This window comes from Colias eurytheme, chromosome 5 (genome assembly GCF_061535395.1).
Source record: "Colias eurytheme isolate Ceu_HAF_F1 chromosome 5, ilColEury1 Martin Lab GWU primary, whole genome shotgun sequence".
Classification (NCBI taxonomy): domain Eukaryota; kingdom Metazoa; phylum Arthropoda; class Insecta; order Lepidoptera; family Pieridae; genus Colias; species Colias eurytheme.
In genome coordinates this window covers 7,634,423-7,648,686 of record NC_142984.1, presented here as the reverse complement: position 1 = coordinate 7,648,686, position 14,264 = coordinate 7,634,423, and the positions used below count along the sequence as shown (strand labels likewise).

At 31.4% G+C, this 14,264-nt stretch overlaps 1 protein-coding gene across 1 annotated transcript in view; it reads right to left on the bottom strand.

The window, feature by feature from the left end:
* The window catches only part of Sol1 (CUB domain-containing protein Sol1), a 214,667-nt gene that overhangs the window by 159,547 nt on the left and 40,856 nt on the right, over window positions 1-14,264 (bottom strand). The window contains exons 3-4 of the mRNA XM_090102022.1: window positions 6,129-6,195; window positions 1,242-1,419 (exon numbers count right to left, since the gene is read on the bottom strand). Coding sequence (XP_089958148.1) covers window positions 1,242-1,419; window positions 6,129-6,195 — 245 coding nt within the window. The remainder of the gene's footprint in view (window positions 1-1,241; window positions 1,420-6,128; window positions 6,196-14,264) is intronic.

Sequence of the window (14,264 nt, the reverse complement as noted above, 5' to 3'; positions counted from 1 at the left end):
TAGATCTAGTACACATTCCTAGCCATTCCGGTATTATAGGCAATGAGAAAGCTGACGTTTTGGCTAAATCAGCCATCCAACATGGTACTCTCGAACATTACTACAATTATGCCCATGATCTCTCTTCTCTTTCTAAGGATCGTTTGGATTATACATGGAACAGTCAGTGGAAAAATTCTACTAAAGGGAAATTTTATAGAGATATTCAACCCTCAATTCCATGTAAGCCCTGGTTCTTCCGTTTCCCTAATATAGACAAGCCTACTGTTTCCACCATTTGCCGCCTCCGTTTAGGTCACAATACCACTCCTACCCATTTATTTAAAATTCATGTCCGTGATCATTCTATCTGTGAGTGTGGTTTAGACGAGGGAAGTTACGATCATTTATTCTTTGTTTGCCCAAAGCTTCGTATCTCACTTCTGGATATCCTCCCCCCAGATGTTCCCCTCCCTACTAATTTTAAGTGTTTACTTTGTCTTGTCCCTACCTCATTTGTCAATATCCTATCAAAATTTATCAATTTTAACAATATAAAATTTTGAACCCCATCCAAGTACCTATATCTATTTTATGTTATGCTTTTGTGATGTGTTGTGTTGTCTATAACTAATATTTGTTCTTTGTCAGGTTATACAGCTCCATGTAAGAAATCTGTGAGTAAACAAAACTGAACCATCTCAATCGTGATTTTTCCTTAGCACAGAGTATGCTAAACATGAGCATTAACTTAAACTGACCATCCGTTCAAAACTTGACATTGGCAGAATCCGTCCTCACTGGGATCGGGAGTTGCCATTTGCTAAAAAGAAGAAGAAGAAGAAGATGATATATATTCATCTGAAGTAGGAATCATTGCGATAATCAGCGAAGCAGGATTACGAGTTCAAAGACCGGTTTATAAAGAGGTCCTCGCTACTCGTAAATTAAATCAGGATTACTTCTACTCGAGTAATTGATAAGAGCATTTAAATTGAAGATTTAATAAAACTACACTTCACTTGATATGCTGTAGTTATGAATAAAATAGATATTTCAATATTCTTGAGTCACCTACTCAGGTGTGATTGAATTACACTCATAAATCAAACTTTTTAAGCATTTTTATTCACCACCTGTAAATTTATTGACAGATAAACTAAAAAGACCTACGTAGTTATAAAGCTGGCTATTAATCTCCTTTCAATATCAACACAATTATATCGATACAATATAATACATATTAGAAAATAGAAACTTACTCAAGATGTTCCTTATAGACGTCGAATTCAGAGAACACAAGCTCAACGATCTGATGCGGCTGGGCAAGGAAGGTATACAGCAAGCAGAGCTTATGTGGGTACGGGCTAGGGTAGTCCGGGCTGCTGAAAGTACCCCGCTCCTTGCCTTGTGGTGACGTGAAGCGGATACACGAACAACCTATGAAAAGAAACAATATTAATATGCAGTATGAAATAAACGATAGAATTGAATTGAGCTGAATCAGCTTAGGAGCAATCTTGTTCAGTTGGTGGTCCTAAGTAAAGATACTCTTCGACCTTTGTTATACTAAAGTCATTGTTTGAGTGAGAACAGTTCGTATTCAATTATTATTATAAATCGTATGTATTTTGTAAGTGTATTGTGTTCAATTTATTAGCTTTCATGTTCACAATTGAAACTTCCTTATTATTTCACTAACGCTATATTATAAAAGTTTCAAGTTTAACGCTAACATTAATAAGTTTCAAAGGAAATCTAATCAATCTCAATTGCGTGTCGCTTGACGGAGCTAAAAGTTTAGAAATCAGCTCACGATATTGAAAGCGAGCTAAGCGAATTTTGTACTGCACCGTACTTCAATCCGAAACTTTATCTTGGAGTTCCCTTACACTAGAAATACCAGCGCAAGAAATTTACTAAACATATTACATATTGTGTAGTATGGAGTTGAACGCTTTGTCTAATGAATGCTTTGGGTTTCTTGGTCCACTATGAAATAAGACATTGTTTTTGTACAAAGATAATCATGATTGTTGTGTACATTTAATGTATAACAGGTAAGAAATGGCTTGACCACAAAATCAGTATTTAATTCAATTTGCCTTCAATAAGAAACATAGGTTTAAAACTTTTCTAGCTGTTCCTTCAATCAAATACTTGCGAGATTTATAAGCTTCTACTTTTGATCAGATCGCGATTTATCTTTTTATTAAGAGAGATAAAGAAAAATTTTAATCGCAAATAATTATAGCTACAGATTTCAGACTACTTTCTAACTCTTCCTAATTTTCAAGACATCATTACTTACCTTCTTATACTATGCAACTTTATGCAATAAATAATATGATTTAAACATATCGTTGAATCTTTAATTAACAACGTTATAGTTAAATCCAAGATTAAAACATACTGTACAAGTTTACATATACATAAATTAAGAAGTGTCAAAAGTTACGTGTAAACCGGGGTTCTCCCTAGGTACTAAATTTTACTCATCCGCTCTATGTCTCCTTTGGTATTATATATTTTATTAAATACTGCGTAGATATGTACTTTTTGTATGAAATTCTTTATCCTTTGTTCTTGAATTGACACCAGTAAATAATTGCATGTGATATTATAGAGTACTAGAGCTTTCCGCCCGCGGCTTTGCTCCCGTTTTCAAAGAAAAACCCGCATTGTTAGCGTTCCCGTGAAATTTCCGGGATAAAACCTATCCTATGTGTTAATTCCAGTTACCCTCTATATGTGTGCTACATTTAATTGTAATCGATTCAGTAGTATTTTCGTAAAAGAGTAACAAACATACATAACTACACATACACATACATCCATTCTCACAAACTTTCGCATTTATAATATTAGCAGGATTGAATTTAACTTCATAATAAAAACGTTATATATATGCGCCTACTCTACAATTATCTAAAACTATATATCTAACTTTGAAATATAAACTAACAATATAAATATTTTAATAAAAATAAATGATATTTTGTTTCAATCGTCTAACAAATCGTTACATCCAAACAACACATCAAAATTCCCTTCAAGAGAAATAGTTGTATCAAAATGCATTTAATCAGGGATACAGAAAATCCTCGTACACTCGCAAACTAAACTCGAAATTGAAAACAGTACAACCGTTAAGTATAACTAACCGGGCTGGGATCAAACCCACACAATTTCCGGAGTCAGTCGGTCGAACGCAACAATAAATAACCTCAGCATCGACTAACTTTATCCATGCACTTACATATAACTGATATTTGAAAGGTATATGCGAAGCGTGGCATGTTGGACTATGGATTAGAGGTCCGAAGTTACACGGAGCGGCTCAAAATTTTACGCCTTTTTTTATTATTAGTAACAAATTCATACTAACACTGTAGTATATACATCATATTATAATAATTGTCATAAAATATATAAACAATATTTTAAAAATTAATTATTAGTGACATGTTCTGGCTTCGGACATGCAATAATTTAGAGACATTGTATTTTCACCGAAAATTGTATTTACATTTATCATAAACTAGCTGTGCCCCGCGGTTTCACCCGCATTGCTCCGCTTCTCTTGGTCTTAGGGTGATGATATATAGCCTATAACATTCTCGATAAATGGGCTATTTAACACCGAAAGAATTTTTCAATTCGGACCAGTAGTTCCTGAGATTAGCGCGTTCAAACAAACAAACAAACTCTTCAGCTTTATAATATTAGTGTAGATAATTATTTACCTCAGATTAAAATTCTTTGCTTTTACTATTTCTAGAAAGAAAGAAAAGAAAAGCTGCTAGAAATTGTTTTCACACCAGAATAAATATCTCAATAATTGTAAAACGCCAATCCAATAGACGATTTACTGCAACTAGAGCAGGCTTAACTTATTAAGAAATGTCAAGTCTCTCAGTAGAATCAAAGAATAGAATTTTAATAAAAGGACTGACACGAAACGGAAAGCCGGGATTATAAGCGACTGTAGACTAGGAAAAAGCATTACACAGCCGACATTCATATTTTATTTGTAGCGAGGCACTCTCTGTTATTAGAAACTTTTGGATTTATGTCGAGTGTGTGTTTAAAATGATATTTATGATTTTAAACTTGACGAAGCACTTGAGAGAGAGATTGTCCAAGATGGGATTGCTTGTTGCATCGCAGCTTACTTTAAGCTTCAATAATTTGGAATAGAGAGGAATAGTTCAATAAAAGACAAGTACTTTGATAGACAAGTATTTTTCAAAAACGTGCCGGTAGTATGAAGAGTAAAGGTATATAGGTAACCCTTATATTATGAGCTCGTTTCATCTTTTTTCAAAGACATATTTTAAGGAATTCCTAGAATTTTAATAAAAAGGGTCAGTATATATCTTGATGTAAAATAATCTGTGGAAACATCATTCAGCGATTTTCTTTTAAATACATATTTATACTAACATCAATCTGTGTATTTGGTTGTATCTCAATGAATGTTTAAGTGCCGTTTAGATAATCTGAGGCTTCTGTAATGTATCTGTTTTTATGCCCATATTATTTCTTCATCACATTTATATGAAAGGCACATCACACAGTATTTTTTCACAGATTGTTCGTAAAACTAGTATATTGGATTACAGTAATCCTACGAAATTCCCTCGCAAAGCCGAACACAAATGTGAACCGGCCTCCTAAAACCACAGTAGCGCTCTCTTATACCGCTCAATAAATTTTTATTATAACGAGTAGAAATGCCCATTCTCTCTATTAGTTATATCCATAATAGGTTAATATCGACACTTCCCTAACTTAAGCGCCCTCGATGAAGCTTAATATTCTCAAATCCAGCACCAATGAATATTCACGTGCATTTGATTATGTCTAATACAGTTCAGAATTATCCGGGATTTGAAGGATTCTAGGGCGCTGTAAGTAGCTCCGAAAACTATATTAATCATGGCATTGATTATAATTTATTAGTTATTGGTTTACTGGTAAATTGGTTATATTATTGGTATGCATCTCATATTAAAGCACCTACTTAAGATGATCAATATCAATAGTTAATAGTTATCAATAGTTAGTTGAATCACAATATCAATAGTTAGTATAATACAATCGTTATTGTATCTGTTTGAATTATTATAATAGAGTTTTGTTAAAAAAAAGCATCACTACATAGTATAAAACAAAGTCGCTTTCTCTGTCCCTATTTCCCTATGTCCCTTTGTATGCTTAAATCTTTAAAACTGGCAACGGATTTTGATGCGGTTTTTTTAATAGATAGAGTGATTCAAGAGGAAGGTTTAAGTTTATTAGGTTTTAGACAAAGCGGGCGAAGCCGCGGGCGGTAAGCTAGTTGCTTATAAAAAAAGAACATTTATAGAACAACTTTTCATAAAAACGTTATACATTTTGATCCCACCATTTCATATAAATAATGTATTACGAACCACATTTCAATATTACATCCGCGAAAGATTAAGTAGTGAAGTAAGATTTAATAAATCAGAAATATGAAGTGAAGAAGCTTTTAGTTTAATACGTTATCACGACTCCGTAGCACTTACGTGTTATTAACAGGTTATTATGTGGTATTACTGAGTCATTCTGATATTACATTTTAGTAAATTACTTAAATGAATATGCCTTAAGAGTGGATTAAATGCTGTAGGGCTTTTAGTACTTATTTTATGTATATTCATAGGTTAGGTTCGTATGTTATTATCGACAAGTATTTTGTGTCAGTGTTTCGGGTCATTTGTAACAGGATAGCGGTTCTACAGGGGTCATAGTACGCAATGACAAAAAGAAAAATGATGGTCAGAACGCTGATACCGGATACCTTAAGATACTGTAATATTTTATATTAGATAATCTTAACATAAAATATTATTATATAGAAATATATATAGAAAAAAAAATATATAGAAATTTAGTATCTTCACCGTGTGTGACGCGCTTTAGTCCTGAGTATCATTCAGTGATGAAACAAACTGAAAAAAAATTCGATGCTATTTGATAATAACCGTAGCTTGTGCAATACGCACATGCTACGATTATTATTTATTAGTACTATTTAGTAAGTAAAACATGAAAATTCTTTTTTCAATGGCAATTATCGAATTTTATGCTTATTAAAATAACTTGGTCATTTAACTTACTTGGATTCACAGCATGCCCCTCATCCACTACATGAATAGACAGCAATGCAATCAGTGTTGCTGAGAACTGAAACAACAAAAATATAAATTATTAAAACGTAATAAATAATAATATTATTTTGCTTTCTTTAATTTCGTTTTAAATTCAAGGAAATTTAGCTTACACGCTACAGCTTCAAAGGAAAACAAATAAATCGTTCCCACTGTATTTTTTGCAAGGCCTCTTATTTAACTTGTTATTTATTAAAATTTTTGTTATAAATACAAAATTTGCTGTGTAAAATTATTATTCACCTACCTATTTATCCAAAATATTACTTAATTATTTTACGATTAATTGTTTAGAATAATTCAACTCTAACTAAGAAAACAGTTGTTGATAACGACTTCTTATTATACTCTAAAGTCTAAACAAATAACCGTTCCGCTCGGACAAATGCGAGTTATAAATAATATGGAAATGGGTGTTGAATTTTATTTAGTATTATAAATGATTGCTATAAATATTTAAGAAAAATCGTGCTTTCATAAAGAGCCGGTGAAAATATTACCGCGCGCCGACTACAATACAAGTAGTGAATTATGTTAAAATTCCTCTTTGCCGGCTTTAATGAAGTTCGCGACCGCTAAATGTACTTAGTGTTATTTAGTTATTATAGCTTTAAGTAAATTATGAACACATTTCGTGGTAAAGTTAATGATATGAGTACATATTCTGGTATATTTGTGAAAGGAATAGATGTTTTGGTTTTTGGGTTAGGGATGTAAACATTTTCTGGTGTATGTTGATAGGCATGTGTAGCTGTTTTGGTTTATTTCAATGTTGAATAGTTTTGGTATTCAGGTTGATGATTTAAAAAGAACAATACGAATCGGCATTCTTCATTACAAGATACAATCAGATAGACTACAGAGATGTAAATCTCTCAATGCCATACTATGTTTTATTATTATAATAATAGCACAATTAAATAATAATTCTTAACGACTACAATATAATAACACCACCTATAATATCTGCTATATTATTCAATAATAATTGAATAGTTTCGATCAGTTGCATTCATTTATAAATAATGCATGTTTTAATTTTTTTTCTTTCAATTTTATATGGCTATTATTCGAAACTACAATTCTCAAAGTGACAAAGGACTATTATATATCTAGTGATGATTCGAAAACATAGCATTCCACACAAGCGCATTGTAGAGGCGTATTGGAGAATGTTCGTAGTAAATTGCTTGAATATTATACATACCTACTTGTGATTTTTAATATAACAATAGTTAAATGCCTTTACTTAATATAAGCAGCCTTAAATCCCTACTTATTAATATTATAAATGCGAAAGTAACTCTGTCTATCCGTCTGTCTGTGTGTTACGCTTTCCCGCTTAAACATCTCAACCGATTTTGATGAAATTCGGCACAAACAATCTTTAGACCCTGAGAAAGAAGAGAGAGCTACCTTTTATCAAAACACCACGCGGGCGAAGACGCGGGCAGAAGCTAGTTAGTAATAAATTATTTCAAAACACAATGTCGTGTATGAATAGAATGTAGCGGTCGGTTTTATAAATTTTTAGACTTTAATCGCTAAAGGAGATTGAATGAATTTCGATAGCATGGTAGGTAGGGAAAATGGGCTTCTTTCATACGAATAAAAAGAGCCAAGAAGTTAAAATAATTTTTCCAAAAAAAAATTGTATTGGGAAATTAAGGTGTGTGCCACTCTAAGTTCCTGCACACATATCTCGTGTATATTTTCCTTCAAAAGACGAAAGACGAAAAGTCAAAAGACTGGACATTTAAACCAAAGGAATATGTTTCCTTTGGTTTAAATGACATATATATGAATATATAATATATAATAAAATAACATATATATGAATATATGTTATTTTGGGGTCTCTATCACTAAATTCATATAAAACTATAACATGAATGACGAAAATTTAACATAATTGCCAATAAAAGAAATATTAAACATACTTAGGTATTCAACGTTAGTAGCAGGCATTGACCTAGTTAACAGCTAGCGTAAACGAAAAACCACTATTAAACAAAACTCCGAACAACGTCATAACTCATAATCTCTTTATACAGAACAAAAACAATTTCGCGATAATCCTGTATTCGATGCGGATAAACTGCAAAAATTGAACGAAAGAAATCCGTGTAACTTTCTACTTATAACACTGTTTCAACGTTTATTCCGATTTTTGTAATACTGTATTTGGAATTTGCTGGTTTAGTCGAAAATCATTTGTTTTCCAGGTGATAAACTATCTGTATGCCAAATTGTATCCGATTTGATAAAGTCTTTTATGTGTGGTTGTAATTGAGTGGTAACTTGATTTTGTATGTAACTTATTACCTCTAGTATAATATATTTGTTACTAGTTAGAGCCCGCGGCTAAATTCTTGTGGTACACGGATAAAAATAGCCTATATTCGTGCTAAATTAAATTGCGATCCGTTCAGGCATTGTGACTTGAATAAATAATAAATTTCTATGTATAAAAAAAATAGTATTCATAACGTAAATTCTAATTTCAGAAGAAATATGAGTTATAATATTTCATAATACCATTTTATTTGAGGCATATTTTCCAAATTTGTACACCAAATTTTTACACACACGATATTGAGAGACGTATTAACATTAACTAGTGTTAATATTCTAACAATGTTGCCTATTTACAAAAAATTGGAAATAAATAATGATTAGAAATTTATAGAAACTTTCTCTTAACATTTTCTAAAACAAAGGATTCCCGTTTAATAGAAGCCTTAAAAAGTTTTATCGTTAAATAAATACAGAATCCGCCGTATAAAATACAAGACGTAGACTAATTAAAACAGAGCTTAACAAAAGCAGGAACTTAGTTCTGGATGTGACACACGCTGGACCATTTTTTAGTGCACCGCTATACCAAAACAAAGTTTTAAGCATTTGCGGCTGCAATGTAGTTAAAATTCGACTGCGGGCCGACAAAATAAATTTCCGTTTTATTTTATAGTAAAGTAAATGCCACGGAGTTTGTATTTTTAACACGTCCGTCGCCAGTTTAAGTGACTATCAGGAATAAATTTTCATGAATGGTACGATTTGTTACGTTGTTATGATCTTGGGTTCTTCGCAACTTTCCTTTTTCGGTATGAACGTGTTAGTTTTATATATCGCATCTACGATTATTGTGCGGATAAAACTACGCTTATCTATTCGATTCGCCAATGTTATTGTTTGTTACAAGAAGGTGAACAGGAAAACAAGTCTTTTGATATTTGAGATACGGAGAATTAAAAAATAGGTATATGTATGTAATGACCTTCTCGATTTTTTGTGTTAGCTGATATTATTATTTTCAGTTTTGTGATTCTTCAAAAAGTATATGATGCGAAGAATAGATTGCTACATAAAATACCAATAATGTATGAAGTGGTATACGTAATGACCTCTGCTGTATAGATCGTTATGTTGTAAAATTCAATAAGTTATCGGCCATAGTAAGTAAGTATAAACACAAAGTAGAGCTGTCTGAGAATTAATATCCTAGATTTAGCTTGAAAATCTTCATCGATACTAAAAATGCATTTATATTCCCAAATCTCTCACATTTTTTTTATTTTCCAGCTGTAATCTATCATCTGTGTCTACAAACTGCATAAATTATTAAATAAAATAATTTGTTTAACTAACACAAACATTACATAACTCATAAAATGATCATTATTTGCCATACGGTATTGACACGCACTATATTATAATTAGACGAAACACATTAGGCTATTAATTAATTATGATGAGTGGTAATTATAGAATAGTTAAATTTAGCATAGTATTCAATGCGTTATTATTTATTGGTAATTAGTGCTAATTATCCAGAATTCAAATATTTGTTTGTGTTTGCATGGTTCATCTAGTCTAGTGTGATCGAATTAAACGTTTTTAATTGCTAATCGATTGTTAATATTTTAGAAACTTTTAGTAATATTTCTTATTTTATGCGCCTGCTTTTGATAAATCCATTCACGGAAATCATAGATATAACATAAAACGAGTCTTTTAATATCTATCCATTGTTAGATATGAGGTAACCAGTGATTCTTCTCGACTACATAATAAATGTTATGTTTGGCGTTACCATTCCTATTATAAAATCATAAATGAGTGAACCATTACATATTGAAGGCTTGATTCTACTTATTTATATTCCTTAAATTTCAATAATATTCATTGTTATGGATCATTACACTTTCTACTAAAGTATTGACAATATACAAACTACAAAGAGATAACTAACACAAAATAATTTTCACTCGATAACTTTATGACGTCAACTATATTTAGCGTCCCACTTCGCTAAATATGTGTCGCTATTCGTCTACATTAAATTTCGACGGAACAAAAACATTTTAGCGATCCAGTAAGCGAGCTAAAAATAAAACAAATGCTGTTAAATGGAGCGGAAGAAGTACAAAGTGCAGTAACGAAGGTGGCTATCAGTGAAACGTGTATCTCCGGAGTAAACGAGACAAGTTTAAACGCACTACACTTTTAATCATTTACCTTCTAAGGGACCAGCTGTTTAAATACTTAATTTGAGAGATAAATCGCGCCCTTAAAGCCGAAATAGAGATTAATCGTGACTCAGTTTCGTGTCCGCTTCATTATTTTAATTTAGGATCTCTTACGATACTGGCTAAATACTACATAGTAAAACAAAGTCGCTTTCTCTGTCTCTTTATCCATATGTTGCTATTTAGGTAGTTAGGCGGTTTAGGTAGTCGAGGAAGGTTTTAGTATTATATATCATTTATTGGGTTTATTTTATTTTATTTTATTAAGGCTCATTAGCAGCAGTACATCGATTGTTTTACATAAAAAGTACACAAAAAATATAGGACATGATGTACAACTAATAAAAAATGAGCACTGCATGCACTACAAAAATTAATTACATTAAAAAAAATAATAATAATATACACATTAATTACATTTTAACTTAATAAAATACATTTTAAAATAATCACTAGATAAAATTAAAATAACAATATAATAATCAAAATGGAATAAAATTAATTGAAATTTAAACAAATAAAATTAAAAAGTTACTTTAAAAATGACTACATATATAACATTCAAATTGAGGGTTAAGACAAAGTGGGCGAAGCCGCGAGCGGGTCGCTAGTCGCATATAAGTGAATGAATAAATAATTAATTTTAAATAGATACCTATATACTTAAATAGATAGTTAATACCCAGACACAGAGCAAACATCTATGTTCATCACACAAATACTTGCCCTGGGTGGGAATCGAACCCACGACCTCTGGCTTGGCAGGCAGGGTCACTACCAACCAAGTCAACCGGTCAGTCAATGAATGACTGTCTTTATTGTAAATAAAAAGAAATATAGTTTGCTACATGGTTGCGATAGTAACTTATAATAGAGATGTCCCAAGACCAGCTGTATAACTGTGTTGATTTTGATTTAAAAGATATTTGAAGGTAATCTGGAAATATAGAGTAAAAACGTACCGATGTGTCAGGCTAAGTGTGAGCAAGTTGCGCAATAAAAGCCTGCCAATATGGCTTTAATGGTTATATGACGAGATATAAGCACTTTGGGGAAACGACTGTGCGGCGTTTACAAAAGTTTTATATCGTGATATTTTTTATTAGGCAATTCTATCTGAACAACCGAATTATATATATGGTTACCTTTCCTAATAATTTGAAAAAAATATTAATTCTAATTAGGATGGGATATCAAGAGATTAACAAGTAATTAACAGTTACTAAGATAAATTACATATTTGATTATTTGAAGTTCAATGTAATTTTTAAATATGATCACATATAGTTTTTACATACGTAAAAAACTATATGATGTACTATATGTACTGCAAAACCAGATAATTTCTTAAACGAACTTGCTAACAGCATAATCAAACATAATAGCATACACAGGTAATGCAATAACCGTAACACATTAAGCAATTGTGTCCTCTGTAACGGATCTACCGTTAAAATGAAAGAATCCACTGTCATTAAGGGTAGATGCCCTTGCATGAAAGTCAGTAAATCTCCATTACTGTAAGCCACATATAGGCGTAGCGGTTACATGCCGCCTCTATGTAACTATGCTCTGTACCACTAGTAAATATATGCTCGTCTTAATAGATCTCTCTGTGGAAAGTACACTGTATAATGCAATTCTGTTTTGCATTAATTGTAACCTTTGAAGAAGGTTGGAGTGCGTTTGTGACCGACATCCCCTATTGTAAACGTTTAATTATTCAAAGCAAAGGTTAAAGGAATTTGCAGTCTATTTAAGAATTTTTCCGTCTGTATGTTTATCACATGTTTTCTTTAATTGCAATCTGTCTTTGACAAGCGAGATTCTTGCCAAGCACTGCTTTAATTATACTCTTTGTTTTTTCAGGGGTAAGATATGTTTTTGTTTGTTAGAATATATAAATAATAAGACTAATCGAGTATTTGAATGTAAGTTCTTCACGACTTATGATTATTATAATTATGGACATTTCCGATGATATAATATTATGTAGAGACTAGAGTCATAGATGTTGACGACGTTAGCATAAAAGTATCTTCAAAGGATTTAAATATTCTAAACGTGATTCTTTAAACAAATATATTTTCCAAATCACTATAAATCATAAAAACTCAATTAACTCACTGATCGTATTTTTTTATTATCTCATTGCATACTTAAATAACAAACACGAAATATACTTCATTTAAAATCAACGTAATTTACGAAACACATTATATAAATGGGAAATACTATAATAAAAGTTACAATTGTAAATAAAAGCAACAATTTCACGTAATAAAGGGCAGCGCGGAAAATCATTTGTCTCCAAGAAAAATGATGTCATCAGCTTGGCGTAAAATAAATTAACGCTATTTTCATATTCATGGATATAATTATTTTAAAGGAATGTTGGTTTTATGATACCTGCTTAGTATAGATACTATTTACAGGTGTACTCATTTTAGTATTTACTATATTATATACGAGTTTTACAGCTTTCTAAAATGCATTATCAATTATGTTTTTAAAATTTTATTTATTACGATAATTAAATAAAAGATGTACTTAGATGTTGCGGGATATTTTTGTTAGTTTTGTGAATGAATGTATGAAATAACTAATATGTATTATTGTTTGTTAATATTAGCGAATATTTGTTTTCTATGTCGACGGCGCTGGCGCGCGGTAAATCTCTAAAGACATTATGTTTGCGCCAGTTAAATTTAATTTATATAATGAATTGTATTATTGTAGTAAATATAAATAAAACGCGGGCATAAAAAATCCTTATCATGCCAATATTGTCTGGGATCGAATTATTAACACTCAGTAAAGATGGATAAAACCATATCTTTTTCGATTATTTCTCATTACTAAGAAACGCAAACAGTAAAAAAAAAGAGGTTATTACAGTTAAAACAAGAAATAATAATAACTACTAAACAAATTGATAAGGGAGAGGAAACATGACTCTTAACACTTATTAAAATGTGTGCGAATTGTGCTCAAAATTGTTCTTAACACAAGTTTATGATTTATATGAATCAAGTCTAGGGCAAGTTCCTTACCACCTTGTTTTAGCAAGTGTATAAAATACATGTCTGAGCGAGGTATTAAATAAGTGAAGCCAAAGTTTGTTACGACTTTCATGTAGCTCTAATGGAAAAGGTTTTATGGAGTTAGTTTAACTATTCTTGCTGTACTCATTGCAGCGGCAACGGAGGTGTGACAACTGATAATTATGGAAAATTTCAATAGGTATGAAAGCCTGATTTAGTAAGATTTACTAAGGACACGCGTGCGTCTACGGAAGCGTGTATACCATCTTCGGGCACATATTAGCTAACCGTCTGGCGAGATTGTGGTTAAAGGGCATCACTATAGTCAATAAAAAAGCAAACAAACTTCACAGAAACAATTAACATAGTATTAGCGTTTTTTCATATTTCATTTTAATCATAATTTTTTCTTTAACTTTTTTCGCCATCGTATCGACACTTGGAAAAAAAATGTTTGATACCTTTCATTACTATTTATATAGGTAGATCTCAAATATAGTTTGAAAACG